General features: G+C 42.1%; 1 protein-coding gene across 1 annotated transcript in view; it reads right to left on the bottom strand.

Annotated features, from left to right (window-relative positions):
* Positions 1–3,485: 3,485 nt before the first annotated feature.
* Positions 3,486–17,443, bottom strand: part of NDUFS1 (NADH:ubiquinone oxidoreductase core subunit S1) — a 38,329-nt gene continuing 24,371 nt past the window's right edge. The window contains exons 14-19 of the mRNA XM_039469592.2: positions 15,807–15,967; positions 12,121–12,275; positions 8,474–8,649; positions 6,518–6,652; positions 6,349–6,421; positions 3,486–3,849 (exon numbers count right to left, since the gene is read on the bottom strand). Coding sequence (XP_039325526.1) covers positions 3,758–3,849; positions 6,349–6,421; positions 6,518–6,652; positions 8,474–8,649; positions 12,121–12,275; positions 15,807–15,967 — 792 coding nt within the window. The 3' untranslated portion in view covers positions 3,486–3,757. The remainder of the gene's footprint in view (positions 3,850–6,348; positions 6,422–6,517; positions 6,653–8,473; positions 8,650–12,120; positions 12,276–15,806; positions 15,968–17,443) is intronic.

The raw sequence follows: 17,443 nt of genomic DNA, 5'->3' as shown, positions 1-17,443 counted from the left end.
TCATAATGTATTTAAAGCTTTAATGGCACTTATTTAGAAGGTCCTCAGGAAATCGTATTATTCTTCCAAGATCTTTTTTTTTTTCCTTCTTTTTTTAAAAGACGGGGTTTCACCATGTTGGTCAGGCTGGTCTTGAACTCCCAACTTTAAGTGATCCACCCGCCTTGGCCTCCTAAGTGCTTGGATTACAGGCGTGAGCCACCACGCCCGGCCTCTTCCAAGATCTAAATTACCTTATTCACCTAAAGAGACTTGGCCTTGAGCCTTTGTAGACTTTCTCATTGGTGACTCCTTCATTGCTTAGAATGTCATGATTCCACCAGCCAGGTTATTCTCATCTACATGTATTTTTCTTATATCTGAGGACTCAGTCTGTTTTTCTCTAGCAATTATCTTCAAGATTTGTACTTACAATAACCTTACTATTTGGCATTATGATACTAATATGTGCCCATGAGACATACTGAGCACTACTTATCCCAGACAAAGTATTTTTTAGAGATTATGATTGTTCACCACAAGCTGCCCATCAGGTAGCCCAAGGATCCTGGATCAACTTAGCCATATATCATCTTTTCTATCTGAATGCAGTATTCTCTTACCTACCATATGAGGTCTACACATATTCACTAAGAGTATTATGTAAAATAAAAAACTGGGACTAGGTCTCCTCAAGGTAAGCACAGTGCTAAGGGGTAAGAGACGGGAACTTTGTTTTAAGTTCAAACACTTTAGGCAAGAATTTATACAATTTCAGGCAACTGGGCATTTTTTTTTTTTTTTTTTGAGACAGAGTTTCGCTCTTGTTACCCAGGCTGGAGTGCAATGGCGCGATCTCGGCTCACCGCAACCTCCGCCTCCCGGGTTCAGGCAATTCTCCTGCCTCAGCCTCCCGAGTAACTGGGATTACAGGCACGTGCCACCATGCCCAGCTAATTTTTTGTATTTTTAGTAGAGACGGGGTTTCACCATGTTGACCAGGATGGTCTCGATCTCTCGACCTCGTGATCCACCCGCTTCAGCCTCCCAAAGTGCTGGGATTACAGGCTTGAGCCACCGCGCCCGGCGGCAACTGGGCATTTTAAGCAAAGTACACAACTTCATGATATACCACTAAGGAGGATAAAATAAACAGTTCTAAAAGCTGGTACAGGTGACAAATTTTGTGTAATTTTAAGTTTTAAACTTTTTTTGTAGAGGCAGGATCTTGCTGTTTCCAGGCTGGTCTTAAACTCCTGGCCTCAAATGATCCTCCTGCCCTGAACCCCCAAAATGCTGGGCTTACAGATATGAACCACTGCACCTGCTGTGGTTCCTATACTTGGGCTGAGTCTTTAGTGAAAACAGAAAATAATAACAAAACAAAAAAATTGTGAACATGGTTTTTGGTTTGTTTGTTTTGAGACAAAGTCTTGCTCTGTTGCCCAGGTTGGAAAGCAGTGGTGCAATCAAGGCTCACTGCAGCCTCAAATTTCCCGGGCTCAGGTGATCCTTCCACTTCAGCCTATAGGCATGCATCACCACACCCAGCTAATTTTTGTAATTTTTTGTACAGATGGGGCTTCACTACATTGCCCAGACTGGTCTGCAACTTCTGGGCTCAAGCCACTCCCAAAACTTGGACTTTCAAAGTGCTGGGATTACAGGTGTGAGCCACCACACCTGGTCTTAGATTAAAACACACACACACACACACACACACACACACACACACACACACACACAAAACAAAAAACTTTATCTACCTTTAATTATCGTCTAAGTTAACTAAGATTTTTACTGCTTTTAAAAAAAATTCTCAGTGATCCTTATTTTGATTCTTTTCTGTTTTGACAATTAAAAATTACGAAAGCGGGCTGGGCGCGGTGGCTCAAGCCTGTAATCCCAGCACTTTGGGAGGCCGAGGTGGGTGGATCACGAGGTCAAGAGATCGAGACCATCCTGGTCAACATGGTGAAACCCTGTCTCTACTAAAAATACAAAAAAATTAGCTGGGCATGGTGGCACGTGCCTGTAATCCCAGCTACTCAGGAGGCTGAGGCAGGAGAATTGCTTGAACCCAGGGGGCGGAGGTTGCGGTGAGCCGAGATCACGCCATTGCACTCCAGCCTGGGTAACAAGAGCAAAACTCCATCTCAAAAAAAAAAAAAAAAAAAAAAATTATGAAAGCTGGTAGTTTTGTCTCCTATTACTGGAATAATTTAGTTGATTTAACACTACAGATGGTGTTAGGATAATGAATAAGGAACATCAATGCGAATCTAAATTGTATCTCTTGAGACCTCCCTCATTCCAAAACTGTGCATACATGTAAAACTTATACACAAAAAAAGCCACATAAATCACCATGACATTATAAAAGCAGATTGAATAGAAAAATGTGTTAACCATTAAACTCAATACTAATTCTTTTTTTTTTTGAGACGGAGTTTCGCTCTTGTTACCCAGGCTGGAGTGCAATGGCGCGATCTCGGCTCACCACAACCTCTGCCTCCTGGGTTCAGGCAATTCTCCTGCCTCAGCCTCCTGAGTAGCTGGGATTACAGGCACACGCCACCATGCCCAGCTAATTTTTTGTATTTTTAGTAGAGACAGGGTTTCACCATGTTGACCAGGATGGTCTCGATCTCTCGACCTCGTGATCCACCCGCCTCGGCCTCCCAAAGTGCTGGGATTACAGGCTTGAGCCACCACGCCCGGCCAATACTAATTCTTAGAAGTAACAACCTATGTATTCATGAGAGGAAATGATATTTTGCAGTCAAGAACAATGGGCTTTGAAGTGAGTAAGAAGAATGTTTGAGGCCGGGCGCGGTGGCTCACGCCTGTAATCCCAGCACTTTGGGAGGCCGAGGCGGGTGGATCACGAGGTCAAGAGATCGAGACCATCCTGGTCAACATGGTGAAACCCCGTCTCTACTAAAAATACAAAAAATTAGCTGGGCATGGTGGCGTGTGCCTGTAATCCCAGCTACTCAGGAGGCTGGGGCAGGAGAATTGCCTGAACCCAGGAGGCAGAGGTTGCGGTAAGCCGAGATCGCGCCATTGCACTCCAGCCTGGGTAAGGAGAGCGAAACTCCGTCTCAAAAAAAAAAAAAAAAAAAAAAAAAAAGAATGTTTGAGTCTTTGTCTTTTGCTGTGTGGCCTTGGGCAAGCTATTTAATATACCCAGGCTTCAGTCTTCATCTGTAAAATGAGGTAACAATATCATCTCATATGGTTGTAGCAAGAACAAAAGATAATGCATGTAAAACCAGAGTGCTTAGCACACGTAATAAAGCTAAATAATCATTAGCCATTGTTATTATAATTATTAATTGTAATTATCCCAGATACATATCTGAGCATGATTATATACTTTTCCTATTTACCCAGCTGGACAAAAGCACTGAAATCTAGCACTAGAAAAAAGTGGGCTTTAACTGAAACTCTTTTCACTTCATCCATTTTATAGAATTAAATGATTTACGAAGATAAACAACTCATACTTTAACAATTTCTTTATATTTGTCACAAAGGTTATCAATGCTTTTAAGAGCATCTGCATGAAGTTTTATTATTTAACGTTACACATAATGCATGTTTTTAAAACTGCAAAGTTGATAATATTTTCAAATAGGCATTGCATAATCTTAAATATTACATGATTCAGGTTTTTTCTTTTTTTTTTTAAACAAAGAAATAAACCTGTAAGGGATCACTCCACTATAGTTGTCCATTAATTGTTTGTGGCAAAACTGGGCTCCTTGGAGATGCTTCAGCATATGGATGGTTCCTCAACTGCCTGGGCACCCTCTGTGACAGCTTTGACACATTTGGCCATTGTCTGTGAGGCTCTGCTAATTGAATCTGAAAGATATAAGAAAATGTTATTTTGATAATACAACTTTTTTTTTTGAGACGGAGTTTCACTCTTGTTACCCAGGCTGGAGTGCAATGGCTCGATCTCCGCTCACCGCAACCTCCGCCTCCTGGGTTCAGGCAATTCTCCTGCCTCAGCCTCCTGAGTAGCTGGGATTACAGGCACACGCCACCATGCCCAGCTAATTTTTTGTATTTTTAGTAGAGACGGGGTTTCACCATATTGAACAGGATGGTCTCGATCTCTTGACCTCGTGATCCACCCGCCTCAGCCTCCCAAAGTGCTGGGATTACAGGCTTGAGCTACCGTGCCCGGCCATAATACAACTTTTTAAAAAGCACATAGTGAAACTTTAATGCTGCGCATATTTAGGAGGAAAAGAGATTATAAGGCCCAAAGCAAGCATGTATAATTATATGTAACCAACAGAGTCCAACGACAAACCCCTTACTGGCCAAATGCTTTATTATTTATTTTTTTTTGAGATGGAGTCTTACTCTTGTTGCGCAGGCTGGAGTGCAATGGCAAAATCTAGACTCAACGAAACCTCCTCTTCCCAGGTTCAAGCAATTCTCCTGCCTCACCCCACTGAGTAGCTGAGATTACAGGCATGAGCCACCTTGACTGGCTAATTTTGTATTTTTAGTAGAGATGGGATTTCTCCATGTTGGTCAGGCTGGTCTCGAACTCCTGACCTCAGGTGATCTGCCCACCTTGGCCTCCCAAAGTGCTGGGATCATAGGTGTGAACCATCGTGCCTGGCCCAAATGCTTTCAATTAATAATCAAGTAACTATAGAACAGCTAGACAGTGCAGCAGCCATTAAAAAATTATTAAAAAGGGCTACACACATATAAATAGTAATAATTACATATAAATAATATATAATTATTTAAATAATATTATATTATGTGTGTCCCTGGAGGCAGAGTGATTAAAATGTTAAAAATAATTACAGTTATTGCTTGGTAGTAGGAATGTAGTGACTTTCTTTTTTTTTTATTTTTATTTTTGAGAGGGAGTTTCGCTCTTGTTACCCAGGCTGGAGTGCAATGTCCCGATCTCGGCTCACCGCAACCTCCGCCTCCTGGGTTCAGGCGATTCTCCTGCCTCAGCCTCCTGAGTAGCTGGGATTACAGGCACGCACCACCACGCCCAGCTAGTTTTTTGTATTTTTAGTAGAGACGGGGTTTCACCATGTTGACCAGGATGGTCTCGATCTCTCGACCTCGTGATCCACCCGCCTCGGCCTCCCAAAGTGCTGGGATTACAGGCTTGAGCCACCGCGCCCGGCCCGAAACTCCGTCTCAAAAAAAAAAAAAGAAAAAAAAAATTATTTTAGGTTCAGGGGTACATGTGAAAGATTTTTTTTTTTTTTTTGAGACGGAGTTTTGCTCTTCTTACCCAGGCTGGAGTGCAATGGCGTGATCTCAGCTCACCGCAACCTCCACCTCCTGGGTTCAGGCGATTCTCCTGTCTCAGCCTCCTGAGTAGCTGGGATTACAGGCACACGCCACCATGCCCAGCTAACTTTTTGTATTTTTAGTAGAGACGGGGTTTCACCTTGTTGACCAGGATGGTCTCGATCTCTCGACCTCGTGATCCACCCACCTCGGCCTCCCAAAGTGCTGGGATTACAGGCTTGAGCCACCGGGCCCGGCCATGTGAAGGATTTTTACACAGGTAAACTCATGTCTTGGGGGTGTGTTGTACAGAATATTTCATCACCCAGGAATTAAGCCCAGTACCCAAGACTTGTCTTTTCTGCACTTCTCCCTCCTCGCACCTCCCACCCTCAAATAGACTACGGTGTCTGTTGTTTCCTTCTTTGTGTTCATAAGTTCTTAGATAAATACTGTAGAAGTGATTTTTTGTTGTGCTTTTGAGCATAGGTACTATTTTACAACGAAGGTAACTTATTATCTATTAATAATCTTACAAACTATATCAAAAAATTAAAATAGACTCCTATGTACTTTTAGATAGTTTAAATAATCTGTCAACTATTAAGTACCTCATAACCTAGATGTTATTTCAACTGTTCTAAGAATCTGCAATAAAGAAGTTTGTTTGTCTGCATTCTTAAAAATATTCCTAACAACTTACATCAGAAGCACTGTTTAACATGTTTCACATTTAAATGTTTTGATTCTTCTACCAATAATTCTCAGAAAAACCTAGTTATTTATTACTTGGGATATTCTCCCTAAATTGCCATACAGTGACTTTCCTTAGAACAATACAATTTTATATTTAAAATCTATTAATTGTTTGGATTTTCAAACTTTGCTTACATTTCAGAAACAAAAAAAAAAAAATTAGAGTGTAATCAGAAAATAAGCTAATGTTATCTTCAATGTTTGAAAACCATCAAAGATTAAGAATTGCAAACACTACCAATCATGAATTGGAATTATAATACCAAATGAGGTATTCTGATTACTTCTTAACTCTCATATTTGACATTCATGTTGACAATTACTTACCTGTCATGTAAAAGTCTTTTATAGTTAGCTGAGGTGGAACAAGTGGGTCGGCAAGAAGCTGCTGATTCACCAGCTGCACAAAAAAAGAAGAGATCAACAATAACATGGAAAACTAGTACTAAACCAGAAGATATACCATTATGAAAACTGTTCATAGGCGAACTGTTACCTTTGAGAGCTCATTTGCTTGCTGGAAGTAATTAGCCCCTTCAATATCATCATATCGAACAAGATTAGGGGAGACTTCTTCCAATCTGTTCCTTACTTGATCCAGAGTATCATATGGAAGAGTTATTCCTGCAACCTACATGGCAGGTTCCCCAAAACAACAAAAAGCGGCACTACTGAAAAAACTATTGGTGTCCATTAGCAGAAATACATTTATGAAGAAACAGTTAAGCAGAGAACACAAATATCAAAAATTCTAATTCATAAACAGCTGTCAGTACATTAGTGACTCTATGAAATGATTAAAGAGACAATACTATGCTAAATGCAAATGTTTCTGCTAACAATACACAAAGTTTACAATGTATCATTATTTTAAAAGTCAGGATGCTTACTTTCACATCAATAAAGAGTTAACAGACATATTTTGAGGCAAAAGACAAGTCAACAATTTTCAACAATAAAAGCACCAATTTCAGGCCTAGTGCAGTGGCTCACACCTGTAATCCCAGCACTTTGGGAAAAAGAGGTGGAAAAATTGCTTGAGGGCAGGAATTGGAGACCAGCCTGGCCAACATGGTGAAGCCCCATCTCTACTAAAAATACAAACATTAGCTGCGCTTAGTGGTACATGCCTGTAATCCTAGCTACTCAGGAGGCTGAGGCATGAGAACCGCTTGAGCCTGGGAGATGAAGGCTGCAGTAAAGTTAGATAATTTCACTGCACTCCAGCCTGGGCAACAGAGGGAAACTCTGTCTCAAAAATAAATTAATAAAATAATAAAAGCACCAATTTCAAATTAATTAATTAATTCGACAGAGTCTCACTCTGTCACCAGGCTGGAGCACAGTGGCTCGATCTCCGCTCACTAGAACCTCTGCCTCCCAGGTTCAATCGATTCTCCTGCCTCAGCCTCCCTAGTAGCTGGGATTACAGGTGTACATCACCACATCCAATTAATTTTTGTATTTTTAGTAGAGATGGGGTTTCACTGTGTTGGCCAGGATGGTCTTGCTCTCTTGACATCGTGATCTGCCAGCCTCGGCTTCCCAAAATGCTTACAAAGGGATTATAGGCATGAGCCACTAATTCCCCGCAAATTCCTTTTTTTTTTTTTGAGACGGAGTTTAGCTCTTGTTACCCAGGCTGGAGTGCAATGGTGCGATCTCGGCTCACCGCAACCTCCGCCTCCTGGGTTCAGGCAATTCTCCTGCCTCAGCCTCCTGAGTAGCTGGGATTACAGGCATGCGCCACCATGCCCAGCTAATTTTTTGTATTTTTAGTAGAGACGGGGTTTCACCATGTTTGACCAGGATAGTCTTGATCTCTTGACTTCGTGATCCACCTGCCTTGGCCTCCCAAAGTGCTGGGATTACAGGCTTGAGCCACCGCGCCTGGCTAAATTCCTTTTTTTTTTTTTTTTTTTTTTTGAGACGGAGTTTCGCTCTTGTTACCCAGGCTGGAGTGCAATGGCGCGATCTCGGCTCACCGCAACCTCCGCCTCCTGGGCTCAGATAATTCTCCTGCCTCAGCCTCCTGAGTAGCTGGGATTACAGGCATACGCCACCACGCCCAGCTAGTTTTTTTGTATTTTTAGTAGAGACGGGGTTTCACCATGTTGACCAGGATGGTCTCGATCTCTCGACCTCGTGATCCACCCGCCTCGGCCTCCCAAAGTGCTGGGATTACAGGCTTGTGCCACCGCGCCCGGCCAATTCCTTTATTTTTTAAGAGACAGGGTCTTGCTCTGTCCCTCAGACTGGAGTGCAGTGGTGCAATGAGAGTTCACTGTAACCTTGAATTACTGTTTCTGAATACATATTTCCTATAGAAATTATTTAAATCATCTCTGCATTTCAAATTGGCATCTTCCTTGACTCTGAAAATGATTCTAACAGGCTAAAATGTCAAATATCCCTTTAGCAGCATCACTAAGAAATGCCTCAGAAATTATACCTCAGAGAGTGCTCTTATAATTTTCCAGTCTTCTCTTGCCAAGCCAGGAGGTGTCACTGCTACTTTAGTCTGCTGAGCTCGACCCTCAGTGTTGACGTATGTAGCAGACTTCTCTGTGTAAGCAGCTCCTGGGAGAATAACATCAGCTATGGGAGCCCCAACATCACCATGATGTCCTGTACAAAGATGGAAAATGGTTTTTTTAATTAAAAACCAATTTTCTACAAAAAATTAGCTGGGCATTGTGGCACGTGCCTGTAATCCCAGCTACTCAGGAGGCTGAGGCAGAACTGCCTGAACCCAGGAGGCGGAGGTTGCAGTGAGCCGAGATCGTGTCATTGCATTCCAGCCTGGGTAACGAGAGTGAAACTCTGTCTCAAACAACAACAACAAAAAAAACAAAAAACTAATTTTCTACTGTACATGAAAGACAGTATATATCATTTTAAATCCCATTTTGTAAAGTCACAAAAGTTTTTAAAATTAAAATAAAGCAGTGAAGTAATATAAATTAAAGCCCATCTCACCCCTAATTCAACTCCCTTCCCAAAGAAAATTATCGCTAAAGCATTTGGGCTGGGCACGGTGGCTCACGCCTGTAATCCCAGCAGTTTGGGAGGTCAAGGCAGGTGGAAGACTTGAGACCAAGAGTTTGTGACCAGCCTGGTCAACATGGCAAAACTTCATCACTACTAAAAATAAAAGAAACATAAACGAATGTGGTGGTGTGTGCCCGGAATTCCAGCTACTCAGGAGGCTGGGGCCTAAGAATCGTTTGAACCCATGAGGAAGAGGCTGCAGTGAGCCGAGATCACGGGTCTTTGCATCTTCCTGGGTGATGCAAAGTGACAGAGTGGATTACAGGTGTATATCACTCCACCCTGGGTGACAGAGTGAGACTCTGTCTCAAAAAAATTTTTTTCAGCCTGGCACAGTGGCTCATGCTTGGTAATCCCAGCACTTTGGAAGGCTGAGGTGGGTGGATCATGAGGCCAAGAGATCAAGACCATCCTGGCCAATATGGTGAAACTCTGTCTGTTCTTAAAAATACAAAAAATTAGCTGGGTGTGGTGGCGCATGCCTGTAGTCCCAGCTACTTGGGAGGCTAAGGCAGGAGGATTGCTTGAACCCAGGAGGTGGAGGTTGCAGTGAGCCGAAATCGTGTCACTGCACTCCAGCCTGGCAACAAAGCAAGACACTGTGTCAAAAAAAAATTTTTTTTTAATTAAAAAAAAAAAAGTCTTTTTGGCCAGGCGTGGTGGCTCACACCAGCACCCTGGGAGGCTGAGGCAAGTGGATCACAAGGTCAAGGGATCGAGACCATCCTGGCCAACATGGTGAAACCCCGTCTCTACTAAAAATACAAAAATTAGCCAGGCATTTGGCACATGCCTGTAGTCCCAGCTACTCAGGAGGCTGAGGTGGAAGAACTGCTTGAACCACGGAAGCAGAGGTTGCAGTGAGCTGACACTGCGCCACTGTGCTCCAGCCTGGCGACAGAGCAAGACTCTGTCTCAAAAAAAAAAAAATGTAGAATTGCTCAGATGTACCAGTTTGTGAAATTTGGTAAAACAGACTGAAATGGGGGAAGATGCAAACACAGGAATACGACAGTAGTAATACTAAAAAAGGCATAACTGAAAAATTACAGAAAAATTCAGAAACACTATCACCAATTAGTAACAAAATTGGTAGAAGAAAAAAAGTTATTCAGAAAAGAAGACCTTCAGAAACATCTGAATCAAGTGTAAGAAGTCGTAGAATAGGCCGGATGCAGTGGCTCATGCCTGTAATCCCAGCACTTAAGGGAGGTAGAGGCAGGCAGATCACCTCAGGTCAGGAGCTACACACCCAGCCTGACCAACATGGAGAAACCCTGTCTCTACTAAAAATACAAAAAATAGGCTGGGTGTAGTAGCGCATCCCTGTAATCCCAGATACTTGGGAGGCTGAGGCAGAAGAACTGCTTGAGCCCGGGAGGTGGAGATTGCAGTAAGATTGCATCATTGCACTCCAGCCTGGGCAACAAAAGCAAAAACTCCATCTCACAAAAAAAAAAAAGTCGTGGAATAATATGTACAGTTTAATATAATTTGTGCACATTTGTATATGCGTACAAAGATGTTATGAAGTACGCATATCAAAATTGTCATTAATGATTATCTCTGGAAAGGACTAGGAACAGGATTTTAGTTTATTTATGTTATTATTTTATTAAAAAATAACATTTTTTATTGCTTAGTTACCCAGGCTAGAGTGCAGTGGCATGATCACGGCTCACTGTAGCTTCAACCTCCTGGGCTCAAGTGATCCTCCCACCTTGGTCTAGCAAGTAGCTGGGATCACTGACACGCAGCACCACGCCTAGCTAATTTTTAATTTTTTTTTGTAGAAAAAGGGTTTCCTTATGTTGCCTAGATTGGTCTAGAACTCCTAGGCTCAACAAATCCTCCTGCCTCAGCCTCTCAAAGTGCTGGCATTATGGCATAAGTCACAGCACCCAAGGAACAGGATTTAGCTCATATATTTTGGTTTAACTTTTTTTTTTTTTCTCAAAGTTTCACTCTTGTTGCTCAGGCTGGAGTGCAATGGCATAATCTTGGCTCATAATCTTGCCATAACCTCTGCCTCCTGGGTTCAAGCAATTCTCCTGTCTCAGTCTCCTGAGTAGCTGGGAGTACAGGTGCCCACCACCAGGCCTAGCTAATTTTTGTATTCTTAGTAGAGACAGGGTTTCACCATGTTGGTCGGGCTGGTCTCAAACTCCTGACCTTAGGTGATCCACCTACCTCGGCCTCCCAAAGGGCTGGGATTACAGTGGTGAGCTACCGTGCTCAGCAAGTAATAATAATTTTTTTGTTTGTTCTGAGATGGAGTCTCGCTCTGTCACCAGGTTAGAGTGCAGTGTGCTATCTTGGCTCCCCTCAACCTCCACCTCCCAAGTTCAAGCAATTCTCCTGCCTCAGCCTCCCAAGTAGCTGAGACTATAGGCCACCATGCCCAACTAATTTTTGTATATTTAGTAGAGACAGGGTTTCATCATGTTAGCCAGGACGGTCTCGAAATCTTGACCTTTTGATCCGCCGGCCTCGGCCTCCCAAAGTGTTGGGATTAGAGGTGTGAGCCACCACACCTGGTAGGTAATAATTCTTTTTTTTTTTTTTTTTTGAGACGGAGTTTCGCTCTTGTTACCCAGGCTGGAGTGCAATGGCGCGATCTCGGCTCACCACAACCTCTGCCTCCTGGGTTCAGGCAATTCTCCTGCCTCAGCCTCCTGAGTAGCTGGGATTACAGGCACGCGCCACCATGCTCAGCTAATTTTTTGTATTTTTAGTAGAGACGGGGTTTCACCATGTTGACAGGATGGTCTCAATCTCATGTGATCCACCCGCCTCGGCCTCCCAAAGTGCTGGGATTACAGGCTTGAGCCACCGCGCCCGGCCCGGTAGGTAATAATTCTTAAAAGCAGAATCAACTATGCAACTAATAACACTTACAGTTTGTTTAAAAAAAAAAAACAGATGCGAGAAGGGGAGTGTAAAATTCTCAAATGGAAAACATTCAATTCACTAAACATATTACTAAATGGTTATAATATACACAATGTACTATTCTCTTTTGTTTCTGGTGTCACAGGTGATACTTACCTTGATAAATAATGAAACAATCCTTTGGCAAATCCTGTCGTGTGATACAACCTCCATCTGCTCCCAGGAGAAACAGCACCTTGGGAGGGTTCTTCCGAATTGCTTCCACCCCAGGTTTATAGCCAAGGTCTAAAGCAGCTACTTGACTTGCAATCCTGTAAAACAATTATAGAATTTTACCATAACTGCAGTGTTTTCAATGTAAAAAAATAAATGGAATAATTTCTTGGAATAATTTCAACGCTGTCAAAAAACCTATTTTATTTGTTTATTTTATTTTTGGAGATAAGAGTCTCACTCTGTTCCCCAGGCTAGAGTGTAGTGGCACAATCTCGGCTCACTGTAACCTCTGCCTACCATATTTAAGAGGCCTCCCAAGTAGCTGGGACTATAGGCACGTGCCATCACATTCAGCTAATTTTTATATTTTTAGTGGAGATGGGGTTTCATCATGTTGGCCAGGCGAGTCTTGAACTTTTGACCTCAGGTGATCCACCCACCTTGGCCTCCCAAAGTGCTGGGATTACAAGCTCGAGCCACCATGCCTGGCCAAAAAATCCCATTCTTACCCATTTAAAATAGACGCCAAAACCAGAAACAGCAGTCTTTTACTGTTTTGAGAATGGCAACCAAAGAAATATAAGATTCTTAAGACACTGTGTCCCTCTATGACATAATAACAAATGAAATAATTCTAGAAATTTTATGCCCACTGTAATTGCTTTAAGTCTGACTCTTATTCAATATAGAAAGACATAAAACATGACAAGCTATACATATTCATTACAGAAAAATCAAATGATTTCAAAAATCAACAAGGAGAAATTTATTTATTTATTTATTTATTTATTTATTTTGAGACGGAGTTTCCCTCGTTACCCAGGCTGGAGTGCAATGGCGCGATCTTGGCTCACCGCAACCTCCGCCTCCTGGGTTCAGGCAATTCTCCTGCCTCAGCCTCCTGAGTAGCTGGGATTACAGGCACGTGCCACCATGCCCTGCCAATTTTTTTTTTTGTTATCTTTAGTAGAGACGGGGTTTCACCATGTTGACCAGGATGGTCTCGATCTCTTGACCTCGTGATCCACCCGCCTCGGCCTCCCAAAGTGCTGGGATTACAGGCTTGAGCCACCGCGCCCGGCTTTATTTATTTATTTATTTATTGAGATGGAGACTTGCTCTGTTGCCAGGCTGGAGTGCAGTGGCACAGTCTTGGCTCACTGCAACCTCCACATCCTGTGTTCAAGTGATTCTCCTGCTTCAGCCTCCTGATTAGCTGGGACTACAGGCATGTGCCACCATGCCTGGCTAATTTTTTGTATTTTTAGTAGAGATGGGGTTTCTCCATGTTGGTCAAGCTGGTCTCGAACTCCTGACCTCATGTAATCCGTCCACTTTGGCCTCCCAAAGTGCTGGGATTACAGATGTGAGCCACTGCGCTCAGCCTATATTACTCTTATAAGTAGAAAATAATCTTTTAAGGAAGAGGTCTAGAATAAATAAACTTTGAATAGTAGGGTTGTTGTTTTAGTCTAACTTGCTATTGTTAACTATCTAGAAATAGCCATTCTGAGGACCTACTGTATATAAATAGGTAAAACTTTCTAAAACAAGTTGGAAGCATGCTTCAAAAGCTTCAGAAATGGTTATCCTGTGTGCCCTAATAGTCCTATTTTTAAAAATATATCCTAAGAAAATATCAAGTGTAAAGGTATCTATGTATCACTATATTATTTAAGAAGTTAGGGCCGGGCGCGGTGGCTCACGCCTGTAATCCCAGCACTTTGGGAGGCCGAGGCGGGTGGATCACGAGGTCAAGAGATCGAGACCATCCTGGTCAACATGGTGAAACCCCGTCTCTACTAAAAAACACAAAACATGAGCTGGGCATGGTTGTGCGTGCCTGTAATCCCAGCTACTCAGGAGGCTGAGGCAGGAGAATTGCCTGAACCCAGGAGGCGGAGGTTGCGGTGAGCCGAGATCGCGCCATTGCACTCCAGCCTGGGTAACAAGAGCGAAACTGTGTCTCAAAAAAAAAAAAAAAAAAAAAAAAAAAGAAGTTAAAAACTAGCATCAGGTCGGGCGCGGTGGCTCAAGCCTGTAATCCCAGCACTCTGGGAGGCCGAGGCGGGTGGATCACGAGGTCAAGAGATCGAGACCATCCTGGTCAACATGGTGAAACCCCGTCTCTACTAAAAATACAAAAAAGTAGCTGGGCATGGTGGCATATGCCTGTAATCCAAGCTACTCAGGAGGCTGAGGCAGGAGAATTGCCTGAACCCAGGAGGCAGAGGTTGCGGTGAGCCGAGATCACTCCATTGCACTCCAGCCTGGGTAACAAGAGTGAAACTCCGTCTCAAAAAAAAAAAAAAAAAAAAAAAAAACTAGCATCAGCATACATGTTAAAAAGAAGAAAATGGCTAAAAAATTTATAGTATATTCATGATATTAATTAGCCATTAATGCTTTTATTTATAAACAATTTCTGGAAAAACAAATTCTGATCATAGTAGGAAATTCTCATTTAGCAATGAAAACCTATTAAAACCAGGATACAAAATTGTATTCACAGTATAATTTCACCTATGTAACTAAAAAGTACTACACAGCCACCAGGAGAGTGTCTCATGTCTGTAATTCCGGCACTTTGGGAGTCCGAGGTGGGTGGATCACCTGAGGTCAGGACTTTGAGACCAGCCTGGTGTAGAAACTGTTTCTACTAAAAATACAAAAATTAGCCAGCTGTGGTGGCACACCTCTAGTCCCAGCTACTTGGGAGGCTGTGGCAGGAAGGTCGCTTGAACCTGGGAGGTGAAGGCTGCAGTATGCCAAGACTGCACCACTGTACTCCAGTTTGGGCAACAGAGTGACACTCTGGTCTTAAAAAGTAGAATATTACACAGGGTAAATAAAAACTAGAAGAAAATGCATGTATATAGCAATAATAATTAACTACACAATGAAGAATAATGATCAGCTCCATTTCTGCTCATGTTTGTCTCTTTTCAACTTACCTAAATTAAACCTGCATGATTGATATAGTTAGAAATACAGGCCAGGTGCAGTGTGGCTCAAGCTTATAGTCCCAGCAGTTTGGGAGGCTGAGGAAGAAGTATTGCCTGAGCCCAGGAGTTTGAGATCAGCCTCGGCAACACAGTGAGATCTCATATCTACAAAAATAAAACATTAGCTGGGCATGTGGCATGAGTCTGTAGTTTCAGCTATTTAATACTTAGGAGGCAGGGGTGAGAGACAGCTGGAGCTCGGGAAGTCAGGGCTGCAATGGACTATGATCACGCTATCGCACTGAAACCCCATCTTAAAACAAGAAACCAAATAATTAAAAAGAAAAAAGAAATACTTCAGCTGAATTTTCACATTGGCTTATCATTATATCAAAGAACTTGTTGCAATTTTTGAACCAAGGTATAACTAATATAACAATTTTTAAAGTACTTCACTTTTTTTCTCAACACTTACTGCTATTTCAAGTACTTTTAATATTCCTTATTATCTTGGGCTCTTCTCACACAGAGAGTAAAGGTCTATGTCTATATTTCACACGTGTAGATGGGATAATGTTGCTAAATGTTGCTTGTAAATTAAATGTGACACTGTATCAGGAACACATATACACACACAAAATTACTTGAATTTATAGCATATAAAGCAATTACTCAACAAACCTATGAAGGATATTCATAACTTTCCAATCACCAGTAACACCACTAGTCATCCGAATCTTTTGTGCAATGCTAGAAACAGCTGCAAGAATTGCTGCTCCATCATTTCTTTGTAGTGCAGAACTGCCTAAAACCACCATAGGTTTTTTAGCTTCCTTTAGGACCTAAAAAAAAAAAAATACCAAAAAAACCCAAAAAACTTCAATTTTAAAATATTACAAGTAAACTGAACAGCTAACCACATTTGCCTCTACAATGTATGTTGTCCCAAGTCTTAGATCTAACATGACTGTCTTTGATTTGCTAGCCCAACATACAGACACACATATATAACCAGGTTTAGTTTAATACAAAGCATCTTGGCAATGCTACTGTGACATGCCTGAGTATCAGCTAAAACACATTTTCTAAAAGTAATTATTCAGAATAAAAAGCCTAGCAAATTATCCTGTGGTCAGAATGACTATGGGCGGGTCCCAGAAAAATTGGGAAACTTCTCTACAGAGATTCAGATGGTACTAAATAGGAAAAACCATGCTGAAGTATCGTGTCTACCATCTTCTATCTACTTACCATGCTACAGACAGGGAGGAGGAGGCAGGGAAAGCAATGATCATTAAATCACAATGTTGAATGCCTAACATTTTTAAGGGTTTGTTTTAAACCACAGTAACTCTGAACAACAAAAACTGTGGGAGAATGCATCCCAAGAGTAAAGGAAACTACAGATTTCACAGAAGATGGACAAATAAATTGTAAAGTTATAAGCCAGGCATGGTGGTTCATGCCTGTAATCCCAACACTCTGGGAAGCCGAGTTGAGTGCATCACTTGAGGACAGGAGTTCAAGACCAGCCTGACCAACCTGGCAAAACACCGTATCTAATAAAAACATAGGAAAAATTAGCCAAGCGTGGTGGCATACCTGTAGCCCCAGCTATTCAGGAGGCTGAGGCATGAGAATTGCTTAGACCAAGGAGGCGGAGGTTGCAATAAGCCAAGATCATGCCACTGCACTCCAGCCTGGGCAAGAGAATGAGACTTTTGTCTCAAAAAAAAAAAAAAAAAAAGTGTAAAGTTATAGAATACACAGCTCATTCTCCCACCCATCCTTTGTGTCATTCTTCAATAAATAGCTGGCCACAATCAAAGAATCAGCATGGAAATTATGCTGAGATATTATAAAGAGGTATACATTCATCACAAGAGAAACTTCCCAAGGAAATGTGAATAGTTTAGAGAAATAATTTTTAATAGCCTCAAAGACACTGAAAAATAACACACTCCTTCTCATTTAAAAAGAGCTCAAAGAAGCAACACTGAAGAGATTATTATATAGTAAGGAGATTTGCATCACCGAATTCAGGAAAGAACTGAAAAAGAAACAAATTAAAGAGCTAAATACCATTCCAGAAACAATAAAAAATTAAATAGGCTAGGTGCAATGGTTCACGCCTGTAATTGCAACACTTTGGGAGCCTGAGGTGGGTGGATGACTTGAGCCCAGGAGTTCAAGAGCAGCCTGGGCAAAGTGGGAAAACCATTTCTCCAAAAAGTTGGCCAGGCGTGATGGTGCACACCTGTGGTCCCAGTGACAGCGGCAGTAAGCCAAGACTGTACCACACTGCACTCCAGCCTGGG

The sequence above is a fragment of the Saimiri boliviensis genome, chromosome 5 (genome assembly GCF_048565385.1).
Source record: "Saimiri boliviensis isolate mSaiBol1 chromosome 5, mSaiBol1.pri, whole genome shotgun sequence".
NCBI classification, from domain to species: domain Eukaryota; kingdom Metazoa; phylum Chordata; class Mammalia; order Primates; family Cebidae; genus Saimiri; species Saimiri boliviensis.
This window is presented reverse-complemented; position numbering and strand designations above follow the sequence as displayed.